Source organism: Balaenoptera physalus (assembly GCF_965194825.1).
Source record: "Balaenoptera physalus genome assembly, chromosome: 1".
NCBI lineage: Eukaryota > Metazoa > Chordata > Mammalia > Artiodactyla > Balaenopteridae > Balaenoptera > Balaenoptera physalus.
In genome coordinates, this window is record NC_138882.1 from 123890652 (window position 1) to 123915383 (window position 24732).

General features: G+C 36.7%; 1 protein-coding gene and 2 long non-coding RNA genes across 3 annotated transcripts in view; 2 read left to right on the forward strand and 1 right to left on the reverse strand.

Moving 5' to 3' along the window:
* The window catches only part of LOC309641535, a 352162-nt gene that overhangs the window by 135530 nt on the left and 191900 nt on the right, over positions 1 to 24732 (forward strand). The window lies entirely within an intron of this gene.
* Positions 1 to 24732, forward strand: part of LOC309641461 — a 275557-nt gene that overhangs the window by 82465 nt on the left and 168360 nt on the right. The gene's annotated exons all lie outside the window — the stretch shown is intronic.
* LOC309640219 (uncharacterized protein) overlaps positions 1 to 24732 on the reverse strand; it is a gene marked incomplete at its 5' end in the record, with an annotated part of 38137 nt that overhangs the window by 13339 nt on the left and 66 nt on the right. Inside the window, one exon of the mRNA XM_082418729.1 lies at positions 11023 to 12330. Coding sequence (XP_082274855.1) covers positions 11248 to 12330 — 1083 coding nt within the window. The 3' untranslated portion in view covers positions 11023 to 11247. The remainder of the gene's footprint in view (positions 1 to 11022; positions 12331 to 24732) is intronic.

The window sequence follows — 24732 nt, forward strand, 5'->3', positions numbered from 1 at the left end:
TATGCATGAGGTAAGGGCCTACCTAGCCAATTCCTTCATTCTTCTTTATTACTTCCCTGTTTCACTCTGTTCCAGTTAAATACTTAGTGTGATTTAGAGGAAACTCACTGCATAGTCTCTCTAAATCTCAGTTTCTTTATCTATAAATAATTAAACAATAATGACATCTTTTTTATTGATTTGTTGTCGAGAGAAAATATAACTGCAAATTTACTGTGTAAAAGCTGTTCTATAAAATTGTAAGTATATTATGAATTTGAGTACTTCATTATTCTCTCAATTTTTCTTTTGTGTTAATCAATGCTTCTCCAACCAAAATCCAGGATTTTTTAAAAAGGGATCATGTTATTTAATGTAGCAAACCAAGCATTGAAAGAAGTGGTAGAAAACCTAGTATCAATCTGAATTGACCAGTAGTCACCCTAATGTGTAGTCCATAACCTTAAATTAGACATTAGTTTTCTGAGACTTGTTTTTTTTTTTTTTTCTTTTTCAACCCGTAAATCAGAGTATAGTGCTGTCTGGTATGATGGTCACAGTGATGACATAGGGAAAATATTTTTAGTTGTGAATTTATTTTCTAATGAAGTACTTCTTATTCTGTAGACCTCATTACCTAGTTTGAGGTACATGTTAAGCACTAAATAAGAGCTTGGAAATATAGACTATTAGAAGGGGAAAGGACCTTGGGGATTGACTATTCTCATTTCCACATTCTTTCAGGTGATGATACCTCTTGATAGAACAATTTAAAGTTTCCAGAATCTAACTGAAACATACATGTTATTATATTGACTAACAGTGTACTTTGTTCTCCCAGGGATGTCCAGGATTCTGGATTCATTCGTGATGATACAGGAGTGGATGGAGTGATTCACTTGTGTTCCCTAAGCCACAACAAAAATAAAATAATATTGCACTGACCTGTAACAATTTCTGTATATAAAATAAGAAATCTCTATTTAAAAAATGATGAAAGACATAATGGCACTAATACAACTCATGGGAGGAAAATAAATGAGCAACACAAAAATTTTGTCACATAATAGAAATCTCTATGATCTACAGTAGATCATAATGAAACAATCTATCAAATCAGTTTGGCCACTGATTCTCTGATCATTAACAAGAGCTTCACTGTAAATTAATTTCATTCATATTTTATAAATTTTAGTCTTAGTACTGTTCAAACCACTGAACCTGACTTTGTCTAAAATAACTGCCCCTCCAGTACAAATAATGTCTCTAATCAGTCTGTTAATGGAGGTTCCTCAGACTTTCAGTTTCAGCCAATTACTTATCGGGAAGTTGGTGCACTGCCTTGCCTAAGACAGCATAACAGGGCTGGGGCAGATAATTTAAATCTATATCTTTTTAAACCAGCTGTTTCATTAAGAGGTAACCCAGTAACTGATATTTTTAATTTAACATTCTTTTCTGGAGATCTCCATTCAACTGGGATGTGTGCCAGAGTAATACTCTCATAAGGAAGAAGTAAAATAAGCTTGAAACAGTTTAGTGAGGAAATAAAAGAAATTGATCTAGGCTTATTTTTCACAATCTAAATGATTCACTTGGTAGTCACCTAATACTAAATCTAAATTCACAGGCTTTGAAAGAGGAGTGATTAAAAGATTGTAAAAGGAGATGTGAGGGCTATGGAAATTCAAGTCAGAAGCAAAAAGGGGTGGGGAATTGCCAAAAACAGGACACTTTCTGAACGTTAGAAAGATAATGAGAAATCAGAAAATATTTCTGTATGTGAGTTTATCCTCTGTTTTTTAGATGACTCATATATTAAAAGTACTTTGGGACCACATTATGCTATGAGTACAGCATAGTGCTAGACTCCACAACTGATCCAGATGGAGATAAAACTGAGGAAGAAGAAACAGTTAATACAAGATGGGATGCATTAATGTGCTCAGATACACATAAGCAGAATAAGTACAATCACAGTTCAGAGAGAAAAAATAAAGCACAGTGTGGGTAGGACTTCAAAATGTTTTTGCTTACATGTTGGCTAAATAATTTTTCATCAAGTTTAACTGGTTGCATAGAATATAATTTTTGGTATACTGTAAGAATTAATATTTATTAAATAAAACAACAGTATCATTTTGTAAAAAGTATCTAAAAAAACCTAAGCATCATAGCAATCTGAAACCAAACAAATCCATCTTAAAATTTATGTAAGCAATGTTTCCTGTAAATCAGAAATTTTATATTATTTTTTCACCTCTTGGATTCATATTTCTATTTCAATTACATACAAAATCATACCTTAATGTAACATATTTTATGCTTGTCTTTTCTGTCACAGAAATATAAGTTGAATTTGAAATTTTAATTTTTATGGAATTTCCTCTGACTCTAACTTTGACTTAATATTACACAATCTCTTTGACTTAATATTATACATTGATAAAAGCAATATTTTGATAGCTATTTATTAAGTATAAAAAGCAAACTTTATTACAAATAATTTCTTAATAAAGTGAGTGATAGTCATTTTTAATTAGTTCATGTGTTACAAAAGAATACAACTTTCTAGTAAAATGTTAATGGAATCATCAACAATTCTATTCCTATTTTTTCTTTGCTTTAAAAATGTATTTGTTGAGAAATTTTTTTTTCTATATATAAGGAAATATGAATAGAAGTCTAGTAGTGGAAACACTATACAATTCTTTGAACATTTTCTAAAGTACATATCAAAAATCACATTGTGGTCTATCATAATTTTTAATGATCTATCAACTGACAACTCAATTAGGTCTTTCTTCCCTTTTGTTGAAGGCCACAAATGATTCAATAAATGCATGTTATCCAGTCATTAGAATCTTTTACATTCTCTGTTTCAGGAAAGGGTTTACTATTCCATATTCCTAGAATTGTCTTTATTTGATGAAAAAAGCAACTTGGAAAGACCGTCTTTCAAACTTTAGTTCCTATCTAAGTCAGCTGATTTTGTAGAAAAATCCGTTTTTCACTAGAAACAGAGGACAGGTGGGTTTTTCATTTTCAGTGAAAGATGGAAGAATGTACATTTTCACTATTCCATATTAAAATAAATTTCAAGTAAGACATCTAAACACATTCCAAAATATTCCAATTCTAATTGTACATTTTTTTCATTAATAAAAAATATATATATGACAGAAACAAGACATAATGTTCCAATTCTCTACATATAATTTCACAAATATTTTCATAGCATAGATCATTGATATTCATGTTCACAAAGGGAGATAATAATAGGAGAGTGCCAAAATGGCAGATTAACTAAATATATCCAACTTTGGAATATATGACTTAATCATTAAAATGACTACACTACTAATACTCTACATTTACAGAATGCTCACAGTCTTTAAAGTGTTTTTCCATCAGTATTAGTTCAGATCCAGTCAGGAAACAGAAACTACTCTTAATCTTTCCAGTAAGAGAATTCAGTACAGTGAATTGGGTATATAGCTAACAGGAGAACTGAGAAGTCATATAAGCGATGGTAAGGCAACTAAGATGTGCAAAAGCTGGAAGTTGCTACCCCTAAGTCTAGAAGGACAACAGGAGGAGGTGGTAATATGAGAGCTCAGAAGAAGAACCATATGGCAAGAATGCAAACCCAGTGGGAACTGTCCTGCCAGAATTTGGACCATGGAGCAAATGGCTGGCTTGTGCAGGTTGGAACTAAGAAGGAGCCCCAGCTAGACATGCTACCTAAAGAAGAGGGGATGGAGGAGCAATACCCAGGAAAGCCTGGGTAACTCACATCATTGAATTTTCTAAAACTGCTTCCCATTGGCTGAAACTATGCAAATGCCAGAAAGCAAGAGAGCATGGAATTGGCCATTTCCTGCAATACACAACAGCAAGTAAAGAGCAGAGAGTGGATGGAAAGCAAACAGGTAATTGGCGAGCACAGTATCCATCATTTGATTCTCACAACCACTTTAAGAGATAGACAAAACATAGTACAAGCATTCTTTTATTTTTTTCTTTCTTTCTTTCTTTCTTTCTTTCTTTCTTTCTTTCTTTCTTTCTTTCTTTCTTTCTTTCTTTCTTTCTTTCTTTCTTCTTTCTTTCTTTCTCTTTATTTCTTTCTTTTAAAGATAAGGCCACTGGCTTTTAGAAAGTTCAAGCTGCCAAGAAGAGTTGAATCTGATCCATAAACCCAGACCTTTTATTCTAGGAATCTTTCAGAATTTGATGCACCATTTTAATCTTTCAGATCTAGGCTTATGGGGGGAAATATGCTTTGTGAACATTTGGGTTTGAAATAAGGAAAGGTGACTGCATGAATGAGCCTAGTGGTTGTCAGTTTACCATATTGAGATCATTTGTGCTGCTTACAAACCAATAACCTAATTATAAAATTAGTAATTAAGTGTTAAAGAACCTCTGGCCAGACTATTGTTTGTCCTTATGTAAAAAAAAAAAAAAAAAAAAAATTAAAAATAATAGACAGAAACCTTTTAAGTAGAGTCAGGAGACCAGAAGGAGGAGCTCTCATGAGAAAATAGCAGAGCCCACTAGGAAGAAGAAAGACTCCTCTTTTTTCCTGGCATGAACTCAGCCAATGAAAAGCTATGAAATTTTTGTTTACCATAGCCCTCTTAACTTTCTTTTTCTCTTCTATAAAAGAGTTCTCCTTCCCTTGCCATGCAAGACTTTCATGTGTTTCGCATGGCTGCTGACCTGGAATTGCAATTGTCTGCTATATGAATAAACCCATCTTTTCTGAAGAAATATCTGGCAGTCTATTTGTTTTAGGTCAATATTTTGGTGACCCATACAGGAACCAGAGAAGATCCTGGAAGGCTATAGGGCTGGTGAGCAAACAGGTGTAGTACCCATTGTCACTCACTGCTGCTCTTGCCAATCTTGGAGTTAGAAGGTATGTCTTTCTCCTGGATCCAAGCCCTCTTGGCCTTTGCAACTCTCCAGGACCTATTTAAAGGCTTTGTCTTTCAGGTTAAGGCCTTATTTTGTATGCAAGTACTCATTTGGCACTTTGGTCTGATTTTGAAATCAGACTATCTCAATTGAAGCTGACCAGCCTTCTGCCAATTTCTTCAAGAGCAAGGGCTCCTTCACTAAAACTGGGACAGTTCAGGTGATGACCCATTCCTTTGTATTAGGGGCTATCCTTTGGAAACTAGTGAAAAAGCCTTTGGTCTGGCTCCTCCAGGACGAAGCTGTTTCCTTAGAATTGGCTGGTACTTGCTTGCAATCTATTTGAGTTGAGCTGTTTGAGCTGTATAAGTTGTTTGAGCTCTTTGAAATTCGTTCTTTTACTCTGGAGAAAAACCTCTGAGAAATGGGATTCCAGGTATCTAAATATTTTGAGGACTCCTCTCCTACAGAGACTCCAGCCAATTTTATGTTTAAAAAACAGCGTCTCTCCTTATGCACATTTCTAACTAAATGAATCAACCTGACCAAAGGCAATTTAGAATAGTAATGGCCATTATCAGAAAATTTTGAAATCCCCAAACTTAATTTTCTTAAAACCAAATTGGATTACAATAGCTCAAAAATGTCCAGAACTGAGTGATATGCCTATTTTGATTGGTATTTTGAGGCTTTTAAACATTATCAGTTGCCTAAAATTGTGTCTTTGCAAATAAGACTTAAAAATTAACTGAAGCAAACAAGCAATTAAAGAAAGATAAGGTAGCTTCCAAAGCCTCAGGGTCTTCTTCCTTGGCTTCTTTGTTTCAGGCTCTGCCTCTGGTGCCATCTTGGCTCTTTGTGGTCAAATTCTGCCTTTTTTTTTTTTTTTTTGACACCATCTTTCTTCTTCGCTTCTATGCTGCTTATGTCTCCTCTATACCTTCAATTCCCCTATACTAATTTTCTCTTGCCTAACTTCCCCTTTTCTCTGAAATTCTGCACACTTCGTTTCTCTGAACTTGTCAGAACCTGTCCCTTTAAAATTAAGCCTTCTTAATGGATCCAGAGACTAAATCCTTAATTTCTAATATTCCCTAGACTAAACCTGAACTGCAAGCTATAGTCAAAGATTTTCCCAAAGTAAGTAAAGATTCTCACAGATTTCCTGAGGAATTTAATATAGTAATTCAAACTTATCAACCTAGTTTTCTTGACTTATATCAGCTAGTTCACTTGCTAGTCAGTGAAGGCCACGCCCAGCATTGGATGAAAACCACTAATTGGAAAAGTCCTGAAATGTTTCTAGAGTTATAACCAGGAGACCAGCCCACTAACTTATATGAACAGGCTTGAACAATTGCTAAGCAACTTCACTGAGCAAATCTTAGGGCTTTTCCAAAGTCTATTAATTGAAGCAAAATTCAGGCTTGCACAAAAATAATCTGATGAACCTTGTTCATGACTACCACAATTGACCTTAAATTATTTTTCTAATTCTGGTCTTCCTTCAAATATTGATTCACCCAGGTAGCTTTTAAATCTATGTTTATTAATGAGCTAAACTGGAACATTTTCCCTCTATAAAAAGGACCAGGATGGAATGGGAAATTATGTCCACTCCAGATTCAATTAATCTGGCAAACCAGCTCTCTCACCCCTAGATGAGTGTCCTCAAAGGGAGACCACCAAAATTCTAAATTTTCAACTGCAACAAATGAAGGCGCCTAAACAAAACTCAAACCTCCTAGTTTCTGCTACTATTGCAAAAAGCCAGGACATTGGAAAAGAGATTATTACAAATTGAAGTGCTTTAGGCACCTTTAGCTCTCTAACCAGCCTTTCCAACATCCTGCCAATTCTCAGTGATTGAGCTGAGGAGCTACAGGGCTCTTCCCAATCCATTCTCTTACTTGGCTTGGAGAAACATTTTTCCAAATTGGGAATGAATCTCTTCCAATACTAACTGACATCAGAGACACACTCTGAGTGCTCAACCTCGTTACTATAAAACTGCCTTGGAGTAGTAAAACAGCTCAAATAGTGGGGATCTCTAATGAACCTCAAGAAGTTCCTGTCTCTGAACCCATTCCCTTTTGTTTAGACACTTTGAGAGATACATACCCTTTTCTCTTTAATTTCTCTGCTCCTTACCCATTTATTAGACCAAGAGTTCTTAGAGAAGTACCATGCCAGAATTTCTTTCTCTCAAAAGGGGGAAATCATTCTAGAATTTGACAGTAGTCATCAAAGTAACCAACCAGGTGAATTAAATGACCCTTTGACATCTCTTATTTGTTCTGTCTCTGACAGTACTAGAGCTGATTCTGGAAATACTAATCATTTGTCCCTGTTGAATCAGCTACCACATTTCTTGTGAGCAAAATCTCCAATTGATATTGTTAAATTTCACAGTGTACCTCCTATGAAGATTCAAATAGATCCCTCAAAACATCTTCTCAGAATTAGACAATACCTTATAAGTAAAGAAGCACTTCAAGGGGTATAAAGCTCATAATAGAAGATTGCAAAGCTCAAGGCCTCATTATCCCTTGTATTAGTCCCTCTAACCCTCCAAATTTACCAGTGAGAACACCTAACAGCCGAGGGTGGAGGTTTGTCCAGAACCGCAGAGCAATAAACAAAATTGTTATTCCTCAACACTCTGTTGTTCCTAATCCTAATACATTACTGACATCCATCCTCACTAGAAGCAAATTTTTCATTGTAATTTATTTATGCAGTGCATTTTTTAATATTTCAGTTGATGACAGTAGCCAGTGTCTTTGGCTTCACATGGGAACAAAAACAATTCACCTGGACAGTAATACCGTAGGGTTTTACTAAGAGTCTTTCTTATTTCTTACAAATCCTGGAGGTAGATCTGGATAATATGTATTTACTAAAGGTTCTACTTTGTTGCAATATGTGAATGATATGCTTCTTTGCTTTCTTTCTCATGCCTCCCATAGGAAGATGGCATTCACTTGCTGAACATTTTAGTCTTAAAAGGATATAAGGTCACCAAAGAAAAACTGCAGTTTGCCCAAAACCAGGTTTGATATTTATGGCATCTGATATCAGAACAAGGACTATACCTGGATCCAGATAGACTTCATGGTGACCTCAGTTTCCCCAAATCCAAAACTAAACACCAACAGTGAGGTTTTCTCAGGCTAGCTTGTTGCCAAAATTGGATCCAAATTCCTCTCTTATGTCCAAAAAACTCCAACCCAGTTTTATGGTAAGAACTGGACAACATAGCTTTCAAGGTCTTAAAGGAGAGTTTGATGAACCTACCTGCCCTTTGATATCCCAACTATCAGATTCCCTTTTTTTTTGTATATGAAAAGGAATAAAATGCCCTTAGACCACAATTGACCCATATGATATTATAGCCAGCAACTGGACCCTGTAGCATGGGAATGTCCCCCTTGCCTTAAAGCCATTATGGCCACTGTCCTTTTGGTTAAGACCACTGAGAAAATCATTGTGGGATCCCCTTTAAGTATTTTTCCATCTCATATGGTAGAAGCTCTCCTGAATTCTTATCACACTCAACTCTTCTCAACATTTTGTCTCACCACTTATGAAGTCTTTTTGTTAAATGCTCCTCACATAACTCTTTTATGTTGTAATAATCTTAACCCTGCTACTCTTCTCTCCTTGATCACTGACATAGTCCCTCACAACTGCTTAATGCTTATGGACCACCTCCTGACCCTTCTTGACGATCTGCAGGAAATTCCTTTGAATAATGGTGACTGCTGACTTCTCATGTTTCAGTAAAGGTTCTTATTTAAAAGGTAACGATGGCAAATATTGTGCTGGGCATTCTTTTGCAATTCCTTTTGATATTGTTGAGCAGCATCTTTGTTTATGGCTGCTTGAGCTCAACAGGCTGAATTATACACTCTTACATGGGCTTGTACTTTAGCCAAGGAAAAACTGCCAGTATTTTTACTGATAGTAGATATGCTTTGGGGGTAGTTCATGATTTATTGAGCAATTATTAAGATTCTGGGGCATTCTAAACTTGACTTGAAGCTAAGGGAAATCACTATGCTGATATTTCCACAAGGAATGCTACCTTTAAAGGGACCGACAGCAGCCAAGCCTCTGTCATGATCCAAAGGAATATTCCCCCAAATGATAACTTAGAAAAACTGGATCGAGAAGCCCAACAGTTGGCCTCAGAAAAGGAAAAACAAGATTGGAAATTCAAGAATTGTTCATTTGATAAGAAGAGAAAGCTTTGGTTTGGACCAAATAACAACCCAATTCTAACAGAGATTCCAAAATTCCCACTCCTCACCACTGTGCATGCATTAAATCATTGGTGTACTGACAAAACAATAGCATTCATGAATCAACATTGGTGGGGAAACATTAACAAGACCACAAAAAGTGCCTCCTTCACTTGTCCCACATGCCCAATGTACAATCCAGGGAAGCCTGTTCATACTGCTCCCAGACATTTTAAACTGCCTAATGGGCTATTCCAGGTTTGACAAATGGATTTCATACAACTTCCTCTATCTCATGGATATAAATATGTTTTAGTCATGGTCTGGAAGTTTTCACACTGGACTGAAGCCTTCTTTTCTGGACAGGCTATTGTCTCTTCTGTGCCTAAGTCCTTTTGGAAATGATTATCTCTACTCAGGAGAACTCCTCTCAAACTTCATACTGATCAAGGAACACATTTTACTAACCAGGTATTTCAAGAAGTCTGTGCTGTTTGGTCAGCTTTACAACACTTCCACTGCATTACCATTCTCAATCTTCTGGTTTAAAAGAATGCACCGAGGACATTATTAAGACTCAGTTGACAAAATTTGTAGAGACTTTCCAAATAGCTTGGCCAAAAGCATTGCTGTTTGTCAAAATCTCAGAACCACCCCTTTTGGAATTCATAAACTTTTACCTTTTCAGATAGTCACAAGATGCCCAAGGCACTTGGCTCCTGCTTCTTTTGACGCACAACAGAGAAAAGGAGAGATACTCCAATATTATAAGGACTTAATTGTTTCTATTAAAGGTAACCATGTTTTGGTAGAGCAATCTTTTCACAGAGCACTCTCAGAGATGATGACTTTAAGCATCATACCTTGCAATGTGGAGATATTGTCTATTGGAAAAGACACCTCCAGAAGAATTCTCTTCAACCTCTCTGGAGAGTCCACTATTAGGTACCACTAATCAACCTCTATGCTGCAAAACTCCAAGAAATAGACTCTTGGATAAATGTGACACACCTAAAGGGAGCACTGAACCCTGAATAGACCTGCACATCTTCTGGTGACCTGAAAGTAAAGCTTTCCCAAAACTGAAGCAGATGACATCTGATGAGATAGCTTTCCCAAGATATTCAGACCAGGCCTATTGAAAATTTATCACCAAACCTTTGATGATGGCATAATGCTTCAGATGATCTCCATTGTCTATGATATTGAGAACATAAAATGCCTGAGAATTTTCCTTTTTACCCCTTCTTGTTACTTGAATGTGACCTCAGGAGGTTTCCAATCTGTGCACACTTTCTCTGACATGAGACACTACACTCAGGAAAGATCCTTCCTTACACTGAGGAACAAAAAGCCACTGAATCTAGAAAATCTGACTTTTGAACAGTGATGCTTTTAGAGAAAATCTTGATCAAAAGGGGGAAATGTAAAAGACTTAATGAACAAAAGGTTCAATTAAATAGTTAGGAGACCAAAAGAGGGAGCTCTCATGCCCTCTGACAGTAGCAGATCCCCAAAAGAAGAAAGATTGCTCTTTTTTCCTGGCAAGGACTCAGCCAATGAAAAGCCTTAGACCCTGTTAACCACAGTCCTCTCAACTTCCTTTTCCCCTCTATAAAAGTATTCTCCTTCCCTTGCCCTGCAGGGACTTTCATGTGACTCACCCTGAATTGCAAGTCTCTGCTTTTCCCAAATAAACCCATCTTTCCTGGAGAAATACCTGGAAGTTTGTTTGTTTTAGGTGAAGACTTCTCAGCAGAGAAAGAAAAAGCCAGATTCACTAATGACAATACTTAATACTTATACCCTTGTAACTAAGCTATAGCCACAAAACCATATTCTCATGGGTATTCTCTGAAATAATATAAAGATGGTTTACCATGGAGATAGATTAGGAATTGTTTCTTTTATAGCCTCTGCTGTACCTCTTCTCTCTGCAGGATAATATGGCAGTCTAGAAAAGAAAAAATAATATCAACTGTAAGAATTATTAAACAGAACTTATGTGTCCCTGAAATTGAGTGCATGTCTGTGTGTATTATGGTTGTGTTTTAATTGTTGATCTGAAATAACTATTGCATTATTAGGAGGCACAGCAAAGATTCTACATTGGATGACGTTTTGTCTTTATCAAACATTTTACTCTGACCTGAACTTGCAAATTATAAATCCTCCTCCAGAGAAGAAAAAAAAGAAAGAAAGAAAGAAAGAAAGAAAGGAAGGAAGGAAGGAAGGAAGGAAGGAAGGAAGGAAGGAAGGAAAGAAAGAAAGAAAGAAAGAAAGAAAGAAAGAAAGAAAGAAAGAAAGAAAGAAAGAAAGAAAGAAGGAAGGAAGGAAGGAAGGAAGGGAAAGAAAGAAAGAAAGAAAGAAAGAAAGAAAGAAAGAAAGAAAAGAAAGAAAGAAAGAAAGAAAGAAAGAAAGAAAGAAAGAAAGAAAGAAAGAAAGAAAGAAAGAAAGAAGGAAAGAAAGAAAGAAAGAAAGAAAGAAGGAAGGAAGGAAGGAAGAAAGAAAGAAAGAAAGAAAGAAAGAAAGAAAGAAAGGAAGGAAGAAAGGAAGGGAAAGAAAGAAAGAAAGAATGAAAGGAAGGAAGGAAGGAAGGAAGAAAGGAAGGGAAAGAAAGAAAGAAAGAAAGACAGAAAGAAAGAAAGGAAGGAAGGAAGGAAGGAAGGAAGGAAGGGAAAGAAAGAAAGAAAGAAAGAAAGAAAGAAAGAAAGAAAGAAAGAAAGAAAGGAAGGAAGGAAGGAAGGAAGGAAGAAAAGAAAGAAAGAAAGAAAGAAAGAAAGAAAGAAAGAAAGAAAGAAAGAAAGAAAGGAAGGAAGGAAGAAAGGAAGGGAAAGAAAGAAAGAAAGAATGAAAGGAAGGAAGGAAGGAAGAAAGGAAGGGAAAGAAAGAAAGAAAGACAGAAAGAAAGAAAGGAAGGAAGGAAGGAAGGAAGGAAGGAAGGAAGGGAAAGAAGGAAAGAAAGAAAGAAAGAAAGAAAGAAAGAAAGAAAGAAAGAAAGAAAGAAAGAAAGAAAGAAAAGAAAGAAAGAAAGGAAGGAAGGAAAAGAAAGAAAAAGATAGAAAGAAAGAAAGGAAGGAAGGAAGGAAGGAAGGAAGGAAGGAAGGAAGGAAGGAAAAGAAAGAAAGAAAGAATGAAGAGGAAGGAAGGAAGGAAGAAAGAAAGAAAGAAAGCGAGCACACACTTGCTAGCCATTCCCTCCAAAATTGACTCCCCATGCTACAGATCCCTGTGAATTTTATACTACAAAAAACGATTCTCAGCTCTGGACTCCCAAGAGTTGTTTAAGGCAGATATCCATATGATTTAACATCTTGCCAAGCAGAACCCTCTCAACCAGGGGAAGCAGGAAGAAATATCGCCGATATTCAGAATATTTGTCTGAAACACATTCAATGCTATCTACCGTCGACACTCAGGAGGTGACACTCAGAGAATGGTGAGGTTGTGGAGAGGGTAACACAAACATTGCCACAGTTAATTATAATCCCTTGCCCAAGGCTTTGAGAATAGAATCCATTGTTGGGAGAGTCTGACTCCCAGAGAAGGCAATTAATACAACACTTTTCCTATGGTATATTGGACAAGGCAGTTTTTGCAGTCTAGGGAAAGTTTATGAGACTGAAAACTCTTATGAGTCTAAAACCTGTGAACAGAGAAGAGAATTCTGAGATATGCCTAGCCAATTTCTTGCAAAGTCATCCAAGAATGATTGGTAGTGTCACTGTCAAGGATAACAGCGTCTACCCAAAGAACAGAAGGGCGCAAAATTATGAAACTTTTGTTTTCCTTTTTAATTAACAGTGTTACTCAGGGCTCCATATTTTTATTCATTTGCCATGAATGATGCTATGTTTTGTGACTATTATAAGTCTGCATCCAGATATCATTAAATGAGAAGAGTGACTATTCTCAGTTAAATTTATTTTGCATAGATCAAGCCAAATTTCTTTTGGTATTAGTTTTCTTGCTGCTAACAAATTACTATAAACTTTAATGGCTCAAAACAACATGAATTTATTGTTTCATAGTTTCTGTGGGTCAGGAGTCCAGGCATGGGTTAGCTGGGTCCTATGCTGAGGGTCCCACAGTTTGAATTCAAGTTATCAATCAGGCTGTGATCTCATCTGAGAATTGGGGTCCTCTTCCAAACTCACAGGTTATTGATGGAATTCATTTTCCTGTGACTGTGTGGCTGAGGCCCTCCCTGCTTTCCCTGCTAGTTGTCTGTTGAGGACCACTCTCAGTTCCTAGAGGCTGCCCTTGGGTTCTTGCCTCCTGATGTCCTCCTTCACAACATGGCTGTTTGTTTTCTTTTGGGTCAGCAAGAGAGACTCTCTCTGACACTTCACTTTTTGTTAAAGGGCTCATCTGATCTGGTCAAGCCCATCCAAGATAATATGCTTAATTAACTCCAAATCAACTGATAAATAGCCTAATATTGTGAGTGGTATCTCATCATATTCACTGAAAGTGGTCCTGCTCACCCTCAAGGGGAGAAAATTATAGGAGGTGTTACGTCAGGGAGCATCTATCTTAGAGTCTATCTGAGAATTCTACCTAACACAATTTTCGTGAATTCATTTTGCAAATTGTATACCTCAGTATTGGTAAGAATAATTGTAAATAACTCAGAAGAACAAATATTCTAAGTAAATTTTTTTTCCAGATAATGTATCATAGTTACCATAAATTATGAATTTACCTAGATAAAGCTTGAGATTATTAAAAACAATCATAACAACATCTGAATATATTGATGCAGAAATATAATTGACAAATATGTAATGCATATTCTGGATTAAACCAAACTTATGCAAGGTTGAATGCAAGATATTAGCCACATATTTCCATTTCTTCTATGATTTGAGAGATCCTGTATTACTCATCATCACTTTTAAATATAAAATCTTAAACGTAAGTATCAGCTGTATCACTATGAATATATAAGCAGTCACTACATGGTATTATTTAGCTTTAAGTATGCTTATCTAGGACAAATGGTAAATGTGTACATAGTTTTAAGTTCAAAGAGTAAGGACAAAATAAGTTTGACTCAGAGGGTCAAGTCCTTAGTCAAAGTGTGGTGCATACTGCCTTAACACAGGCTCTGATTTGGTTTGAATGCATAAGCCTTTGTTCTCTTATTTGCAAATGCTTGCAACTGACAAAAAGAGCTAAAATGATAATTTTTAGATCATACCAGGATCTAAAAGAAATGTTTTGCATTTCAGTGTCTTTTATGTTACTATTCAAATTACACTTATCAAAATGAGCAATATTTTTAACTAATAAGCCTTATGGAATAAAATGGAATAATGCCCTTCCTACAACCTGGAGATGTTGTCCGTCTAGCTCATTGTGGTAGAGCAATGTATGAAATATAGTCTTTACTATTTCATAGGCATCTTCTTAGGAAAAGCAAGAAGGAAGAAGTGATTATTAACTAAGTCTGTTCTTCAAAAAAAGAAAATGTAGCCAGTTTGCTCTTTTCAAACAAGCAAAGGCAATCAATTAGCATTTTTTCAATAGGCTAGTAGTGGACTTGGGAATGCAGGTATGTGAAAATTGTCCTGAACTGCCAAGTAATTGCTTTCGGTAGTGTGGAACGCTGGGTGCTTCTGTATGTATCTATACTTTATGGAAGAATTAAAAACTCTACTCTGGTTTAATGGGCTGTGCCTACTCATGGAGACTGATGAAAGAAGTTTTATGTAAAACTTTGTTACTGTGGTTGTCGCTAAAATGCTACATGGTTGCTCTAAATTAATGATATTTAAACATTTCCCTCAGTAATTTGACTTCAAAATTGGAAAGAAGATACATTTTTGGAGTGTACTTTTTTATTCCTTTAAACTAAATGCTCTTTATAATACAAAACAGCACTCAGTGATCCATGCAGGCTTCCATTTATAATATTAATAGAAGACATGTTCCATGCTAATCCATCTCATTAATATTAAAGAAAGGACTCCAAGACTGGTGAGCACTTAATCATTTGCAATTAGCACCTAACTGTTAATTCTATAGAGGGCTCTTAGGGAGAGAAGCAGAAGAAGTAGCTCCCTTTTGCTACATGTTAGCTGATTTAACTTAGAGTATTTAATTCTGGGAAAACTCAGTAATTAGAACAATTCATGTAGCTAGACAAGTCTAATTGATCAGTTAAAAATAAAAAAAGTCCCCAATTGAGAACAACCACAAGATATACATTTTGGAAATGTCCATGACAGAGCCATTTTGTTAATTTATTTTGTTAGGTTCTATGTACTTCTAGGCCAATGGATTTGGCATCTGAACAGAGGTGAATAAACTTCCAGCTCAGGCTACCTCAACACAGATCCCCAGATCCAATTAACAAAATGGACAGGTTGTCTGGTTTGGCTCCAACTAGAGCAGCTTGCTTCCTCGATGTCAACTCAACCTGAAAAAAAGAATGCCTGTGAGGTTCCTACTTTAAGAATAAAAAGAGTGTGAAGACACAGAATAAGAGCTCCATGCCAATGACTCAGAGCAAAACCAAGCTTCCCACTGTGGTGCGGCGTCTCTGCTTTCCTTCCACATTTATCCTGCCATTTAATGGGCTCTCTCTCCTAGCTCTGAAATCTGCCTCTTTTATAGGGACAGATCCTATTATCAATCATTTGTTGAAAACTTCTTGGAAGAATCAAAGGCTTTGGGAGAACCTATTACAGAGCACCGAAGGGGACTTGACCACAGGGTAGCCATGCTTTAAGAAAAAGAATCTGTTTGCATCATCTTATTGACCCAATTCTTCTTAAAGCTACTTCTAGCATCTTTTTTTTTTTTTTTAATCAAAGAAAATCTGAAGTTGGCAGGATCCTTTAAAAGGCAATGGGATTCTATGAAATGAGCAGAGACTGGCTTGTCCATCTCTTCTGTTATTGTCATTTACTCTATTAGTAATGATGGAGCACCCCCAGGACATACCACACCAAATGTTATCTGTGGCAACCTTTAGCACCAGTTCCACTGCCAAGTCTAGCAAATTAACCAGATTTAACTAAGCACAATTCCAACAGTTTCTAATTACTGTGACAATCAAGGCATTTTTAATCTATCTCTTTATGTAACATTTTCCAAAATTCTCATCCTGCTATCTCACATCTTCCCTATACAGTTTTCTTATTTTGCAATGTGTTATGTCAGTTACTCTTCTTCCTTTCTATGCATTTTGTTGTCATTATGGCTGCCCTCTTCCTAGTCTTAAACTTGACTCTGCCTCTATTCAGTCTGATAACAAGGCCATCTGCTACCTTTGCCAAATGTTAGGCTCTTATTTTACAGCATCTTTCCAGATGTGTGTGGGCACTACAGCTGCATAGCCATTACAGATGGCATGGAGAAATCTGTTTTCAGCCTTCTGCCTTACAATATACCCTAATCTTCACCAGCTGTATTGAAGTGCCTTACCCTTTAAGGATTCGGATGAAAGAACATGGGTAAAGCAACAAAAGTTATCACCATCAGATGCATACCTGACATAAGGCTCCCTCATGGCACAGGATAAACTAGAATCAGCACTCCAAATGAGTCCTGTTGAGAATTAAGTGCAGACACAGAAGAGTAGTGTGTAGATGGTATATAAAAACAGACTTCATATACGGTAAAAAGCAGGAACCAGTTTTTGAGGCTCCAGGCTTACCTGCAGACACCCTGAGAAAGCTCACTCATTCCAAGGGTGGATTTGGAGCGTCCTTGTGAGATTTCATAATTAGAAACAATATATACTGGGGGGTAAGAAGCACAGTCTAACAGATCATGACTTTGATTTTGTCTCTGCTACTTACTTGCCAGTTTGCTTGTGCAAGATGCTAAATTTATCCGAGGGCATGTCCTCATATATAAGATTAGGATAATAATAATGTTTACATCACAGTGTTCTATGAGGATTATCTAACGCCCTGCACTTAGCACTGTGCCTGGAACATGATAAGTGTTCATAAGTGACAAATATCAAAATTACTATTATTTGGGGTAAACATTTAGATAGGTGGCTTCTGGCATTTATTTCCTTGACATATAGCAAGTCCAGAAATTTTCCCTCAAATATCCTTTGAAAAATAAAGACAGGGAAGAGTTGTGTTTCAAAAGGTGCTACTGTTGGCTGCATGCAAAATAAAAGGAAAAAAAGATGTCAACTAAGTAAATAAGTAAGGAAAGATGCCATTAAGCTGGAAAGTAAGACTTGTCTTGGATTGGCCAGTGTTGTGAACTCCAGGACGAAACCTCGGCAGGTGAATAATTGCATAGGTTTTGATGTTTGTATGCTTACTGTCCCTCAAAAATTTCACTAGTCCATGATTAAGGTGTGTAGGTAGCAAAATGAATAAAATTAGGATGCCATTTTTCTCTCTAATGCTTTATACTTAACAAAGTTAGGCAATGAGAAAAGGCCATAGAAGCTGAGGTTTAATTCCAGTTTAACTGTTATTTGCTGTGGGATATGAAGCAAATTATGAAACTTTTCTAGACCTTAGTTTCTGCATCTGCAAAATGGGGGAAATAATGCCTATTTTGCAATAGTTACTGAAAAGATAAATAATTCTTTTAAAATGCCTAGCTAGTTTTCTGACACACAATAGCACTTACTAAAGGATAACAATTATTACCACAATCAATCTTTGTAGTTACTCTATTAGATTTCTATTGCTGTGTAACAAATTACCACAAACTTACCAGCTTAAAATAACACCCATTTATTAGCTCACAATTCTGTAGTTCAGAAGTCCAGGCATGGAGTAGCTGGGTTTTCTGCTCAGAGTCTTACAAAACTAAAATAAAGGTGTCAGACGGGCTGTATTCTCATCTGGAGTGAAAGTTCTCTTCCCAGCTCATGTGACTGAAGCAGAGTTCATTGCTACCGGACTAAGGTCTCTATTTTCTTGCTGGCCGTCAGCCTGCAGCCACTTCTATCTCATTCCTAATTTTCTTTGACACCTGCTCCCCTTCAACTTCAAAACCAGCAATGGAGAGTCTCTGGTGCATTGAATCCCACTCACACTTGAAATGAATCTCTTTTAAATGCTCACCTGATTAGATCAGGCCCAGGGAGCACAATTTCTTTCTTGGTCAACTGATTTGGACCTTAATTACATCTGGAAAGTCCTTTAACATCAGCACATAGATTAGCGTTTGTCTGACTATCTGGAAGAAGGTGTGTGTATAGTAGGGGGCAAGAATCCCGAAGGATATCTTAAAATTTTACCTACCACAGTAATTTGGAGAGTAAAATATTATCCATGTTATTACTTTCGAGGAAACTAAGATTCTAAAGGTTTAGTCGACTTGCCCAAGGACATCCAGCTGAGAAATATTTCTTAGTAGAATGTCTCTAGGGGATATTTGGCAACGTTTGGAGACATTTTTGATTGTCACAATCGGGGAGAAGCTAAAAAACGTTTAGCTGGCCCAGGTTAAAATTCTATTAATATACAAGAAAAAGAACAGACACTGGGGACCTGTGGCAGTCTCTGCCAAAATTATGATCATTTATGCCAGGCAATTCACTGAGAATGCAGCTGGAGTGTAATGGAAACAGTCCTCAGCCAGCATCTACATTTTACAAATGTATGTCAATAAGAAGCTTGCAGTTTGATGCTGGATTTCTCAAAGTCAGCAATACTGACATGTTAGGCCAGATAATTTATCATTACGGTGCTGTCCTCTTCATGGTAAGATGTTTAGCATCATTCCTGGCATCTATCCACTAGATGCCAATATTGCCTCCACACCCTCCCCCCGTCCACTGACAAATCATGACAAACAAACCCTCAGTTGAGAACCACTGCTCCAATGAGAAGAAGCAATTCTTCCTTCAACTCCTCTCCCTTTTCCTTTGGCTTGAAAGCAGACATGAATTCTGTAGCCAGAGTAGCCATCATGGACCACACTTTGGAAGACAAACACTATGGATGCTGGAGCCAAGGCTGAGGGAACCTGGTCCCTGACACAATAACCTGGGCTGCCTACATCTAAATTCTTGAAAATTATGGAAATTAACTTCTATTTTGTTTAAGCCACCATATTCCAAGTTTCTTTGTTACTGTAGCTGTTTTTTTTTTTTTTATCCTAACTCATACACACTTCCTGGGAAAGTCACTTTTGCAGAGCCAGTAAGTGTTTCACGTATTGCTTTCACCTTAAAATCTTGTAGTTCTGTTTCCTTTTGTTATCCGGCACATTATCCTTATGACATAGTCTGTCCCCAAAGAGGCAACTTACAATGAGAAGCTGTACTTGATTCTTCAGTAAATACATACTTTGTTTGACAGGCGGTCTCTCAACCCAAATGGAGGTTTCCGTTGTAAACATTTGTTTCACAAGCAAACACATCCAAATTGAAATGTTTCTTTTCATTGTTGCAGTGGAATATCCATTTGCTTTCAGGCCATGAGGGACTGCTGAGTGCTTTTGTAAATGTTTCCACAGGCTGCTGGCCACTCTAGGCCCATCTCTCTCCCACTGCTCAAGAATTTCCTAATGGTTAGGAACTCCTGAGAGACACACAGGAGTTCAGTCATTGTCTGATGGAAATAATGACCAATATGATCTTGCATTTGGGAAAGTGAAGACTGGATTTTTTTTTTATCAGAACAACTTGTTGTCTCAGTGAATACATTATTCTCTTTGGGTATATTAAGCATATATAAGAAGCTTTATTAATGCCTTCAAACCATTCATCAATAGTTTACTGAATGTTTTTTTGTGACCTTAAGAAATTACCTCTATATCACATGTTGGGGATAATTTTTCTGCTAAAACAATCAAATGCTTTTAAATAGCTTTTAAAGTAAAGATAAAACATAAGAGATAAAATGAGTTTGGATATATTTATACCTATCCATACTACATGTTGCCTGGGAACAAGCCCCCAGAACTTACCTGAATGCCTTCCCCTCCCATATCCATCTATTGAAATGCTACTTGTACTTCAAGACTTGATCTCACTTCCTTCTCAAATAACTACAAACCTCAAAGCTCCTGCCAGTTGAACAGCTCCCTAACGAAGAAAGTGACCTCTGCGTGTGTGTGCGCCTGCATATCAGTGCTTGCATTTCTTTAAAAATGTGTGTGTATACATATATATATATATATATATATAGTGCTTTTCCCTATAATGGGTTAAACCTGTTCTACTGCCCTGGGAATATTTGATTGGACAAAAGATTGTCGCAGTAGTCAGAAGCAGACCATCTATATGGTGAACAACAATCACTGAAGGATCTTAGCTGAATCCTCTACTCACTAGTGGATGGTGGCAAACTAGCCAAAAAGAGACTCTATTTGCAAAGAATAAGTGCAATAAGGCAAAACTTTTCAAGCTTAGGTTGTTACACTCTGTTAAGCTGGTGAGCAGCCCCTTCTTGATGGCACTGGGACCCCTCCAAGTGAACACATCACTGAGGGAATCCATCCTCATCACACAGTTATCAAGGGAACATTTTTTCTTTTTTGAAACTATACAGATTAATATGTGGATATGCATTATAGCATTTATCTTAATCTGCCCTACATCAAATTTAGATAAAACTTAAAAATTAAGGAAATTCAGAAATAATAGCTAGCATTTGTTTAGGATTTACTATATACCAGGTCTTACCTTCATTTTATCATTTAATCCTCACAGCTCAATGCAAGAAAGAATTATTATACTCATTTAGTTGCTAAAGAAACTTAGAAGTACAAAGGGTACTTGTGTGTCCCTGCATGTGACATGTGTGATTTTTCCCAATATCAATGTCTAGTAAATGGCAGAGTGGGGTTTCAAACCCAGGTTGTCTTAGAAAAATAAACAACCAACACAAATTTTAATATATGCTATGTAATAAAATAATGCTAAAAAAGAATAAGAGATTTATGAAATCCAGTGGATATAAAAGGGAGACAATAAAAGTAAGTAAACAAGTGAGCTGTAGACATAATCTTCCCGGTGCAATGGCTCTATGGCTTCTGAGACCTTGGCCTTGAGTTGTCTACTGGAGAACCTCGAAGTTCGAGCATGAAGGGCAAAGAACATGACCTCATTTTTGGCAAGTTCAGCACCCTCAGGAGTGGGGCTCTGCACTTTACAAAGCTAGCATGACCAGCCTTGAATGGGCCCAGGTATCATGAACCTCTGTTCTTCCCTGGCTCACACAGTCAGAGTGGAGCTAACTTACTCAAGTAACTTACTCCCTTCTCAGTGAGCTCCATGGGCCTGCATGGCATTTCTCAACAGGCATGCTTATGTCTGGACTTGGATCTTGGTTCTCAACTTCCTAGCTGTAGAGATGAATGAGGTCAAGATTTTTAAAATTCATGCACTGCAGGTTAGGCACAGTGCTATTGTTTAATTAAATAAAATAAGATTTAAGGCACTGGTCACATGCTGGAGCCCATAATGATTAGGTTTGTGTCATCAGTGCTCAAGGTATCAGTCAAGTCATATTTGAATTTGTACCACCATGGTCAACTCCTATAGCCCACTGAGCATGTGGCTAATGTTTAATTAAAATCAATTTACCACAGACTTTAAGAAATTCTCCATACTCCTTATTTACTGTCATTGAATCTGAAGTTCGGAAATGCCACCCCTATTTATGATTTTTTTTCTATCTTCAGGTTGGATAGAAGTTTTGTGGTAATGATACACTTGGTAGTAGGGTGTGACCTGTGTGTTTCTTCCTTTATATTAATACAATGCAGGAAGAAAAGAAAATAGAAAAATGATGGCTGATAAACAATGTGATTTGAATTTCTTGGTTGCTCTCATGCTATGATTTCCCAACTTTAAATTTCTGAAATGATTATTTTGTGGTAGGTTTTAACTGGTTTCTTCTTATTCTCTGGAAGAATGGGTGTGATTTCCATTCACATTTCTGCAAAGAAGAAAAAATTAATATACTCATACCTAGGGAAGATGTTCAATTATTTTGATTGTGTTTCCTGAATGAATACATTATTTCTTAATGGGTCTGACATTCCAAACAATTCAAAGAAGAAATATAAATTCAGACAGCCAACACACAAGTGATTCTTCTACTCTGGCAGCACTGACGGAAAGCTGATACAGTTTAAAATACTGTTATTGTTTAGCTCAGCTTTGAAAATCTGAAAATAAGGAATCTTTCTGTTCTGACAGTCACTCAGGCAATCACTCCAGGTATCTTTCATACCAGAAGGGGAGTTGTGGCAGGACAAGACAAAGACCTATGATATAAACCTAATATCTTGAAAAGAAAGGCAAAGTGGAAGTAGTGGAACACAGGCTGGGCCAATTTAAAGCTATTTCCTTTCCAAGCACCCCTTCTCACCTTAAGATAGGCATCATATCAATCTTATACTGATTAGATGTAAGCACCTTCATTAACACGGTGGTTAAAAATAGATGCTTTGGGACAGAAATCTGTGGATTTGGATCCCAGACTGTCACTTCATAGCTATTTGGCCTTTGGAGAGTCACTTGTATTCTTTATGCCTAATTTTTCTCACTTGTGAAATAGTGATACTAGTGTGATCCACTTACAGAGTTGGTAGGAGGATGGAATAAGTTGTTAGAACAGTACCTGGTATGTCATAAGCATATTAACACACATACCTAAACTAAAAAATATTAGCTATTGTCTTTCTGAATTTGATGATATTGCACATATATTTGACATTATTTGCCAGCTTGGAATGCCCACTACTTTTAGAATACAGACTATTGGTTTTTTGAGGCATCAAAAGGAACACATGTAACTGCCAGTTTTGAGACTGAAAGGATACAGGAGTAGAAGGGGGTGTAAATAGACCTACAGACAAATACATAAATGAGGCAGCTAAGTACTCTGTTTATATCCAGGTATCATCATGGATGATGGGCCACTTTCTTTTTCCAAAAATAAAATAATTAGGAATATATCTCTGCCGCTTTTGTATCAGCTCTAACAGTCTCATAATTGGCAAAAAATCTAGTGACTCATTCATGCCTATCGACAAACTTTGCATTTGATGGCTGTGTTCTGTGTCTTCTAAAACCACTGGGCTTTGCTTAAACTGTTGTTTTCTAGAAATGATATTAGGATGAACAAATGAAATACAAGAGTGGAAGAAGCAGAAAGTAATTCACATACAAATACTGAAATAACACAAAATTAAAGCAAACTGCTGCTTCTTTGAACTAGAGCTTGCCACTGGATCACTGTGGGTTTTCATTCATAATGCAAACTTTTTTTTTTTACTTCTATTACATTTTTATGAAGTGCTTTACGGAAGAACTTAAGTAAGGTAGAAATTCCTTACAGAAAACATGTGTAACCTGAGAGCATAGAAATACATACATGTTTATTCATATACACACATGCACACACATCCTAAAATAATACAGTAGCAAGTGCTCCTATATTCATTGTGCTATCGACATGTCGGACTGATGAATCAGTCAGAGAATTTTTCTCACTAAAAACAGATCAAGCTTTCTTACTTTGAGAAAGGACCCATAACCAAGCTTAAAGGATCTGCCTTTTCTTCACCTACTTTATTTCATAGGTTGCATGAATTTACTGTCCCCTTGAAATGATCCATCACTTAGTTCCTGGTTACTCCATGTTAACCTGTCTGTCTTCTGGTCTTATTTTCCAGTACTTGATAATGGAACAGATTGTCTCCTGATATTCTGAACGTTTCCTTCTGTTTTTCCTGTATTCGGTAACATCTAAAATGGTGATAAAATTTAACCAGAATGACTTGGTCAATATCCTTGTAAAACTCCTCATTCTCCTGATTTATGTCTTCCCTTTGTACTCTGCCAGGTACATCCTAAGAGCAGGGATGGAGTCTTATTCATATTTGTATGTTCAGTGCCAAGAGGCCTTGTATAAGTTAGATCCTCAAGATATTTTTCCTAGGTTATTGAATTGAAATGACCAGTTTCCTTAGTTTTTACACATGTGTTTATTCTACCTCAGATATATTTGTGCTCTCAGCTAGTGGCCAGTTAAGCAGTTTTTATCTACTTTTAGCTTGCATGAAGTGTGTTGGGGATAAGCAGTGAATCATTTTGCAAACTGTCATGGAAATGTATAGAAAGACAACGGTTCCCTCTAAAGCTTTTGAATATCAGATTTCTTCCTGAAAGTAAGAAGATTTTGGTTCAATAGTTCCCTTGATCATATTCATAAACAAAATCAAATTTCATGAGACTATTTAGTGATGTGGGACCTGTTATGCTATACATGCAAGAAGAGTAAAACTAGCCCGGCGTCCTGCCTTCTCCCGAGACAGATGCAACCAGCACATTTCCTAAGTTATCTCTGTTAAGTCCAAATCTAAATGCTTTAGCTGAGTCTTCTGTAGTTTAAGTATTCCTAACAGGTACATGACTTAACAGTGTCATGTTTCTTATCCCCAGAAGGCTGCCTGGTCACACTTTGAAAGGCGAAGTGTATATAAACAAAAGTATCTAATACTGCTCTAAGAATGTGAAGTAGTCTCTCCAGTGTTAAAGAGGTGACTTTGCACAATATAGGAAACTGGCATTATTATCCTCATGCCTTAACAGCGACAATATTAATAACATTTATATGGCACCCACTGTATGTGAGGC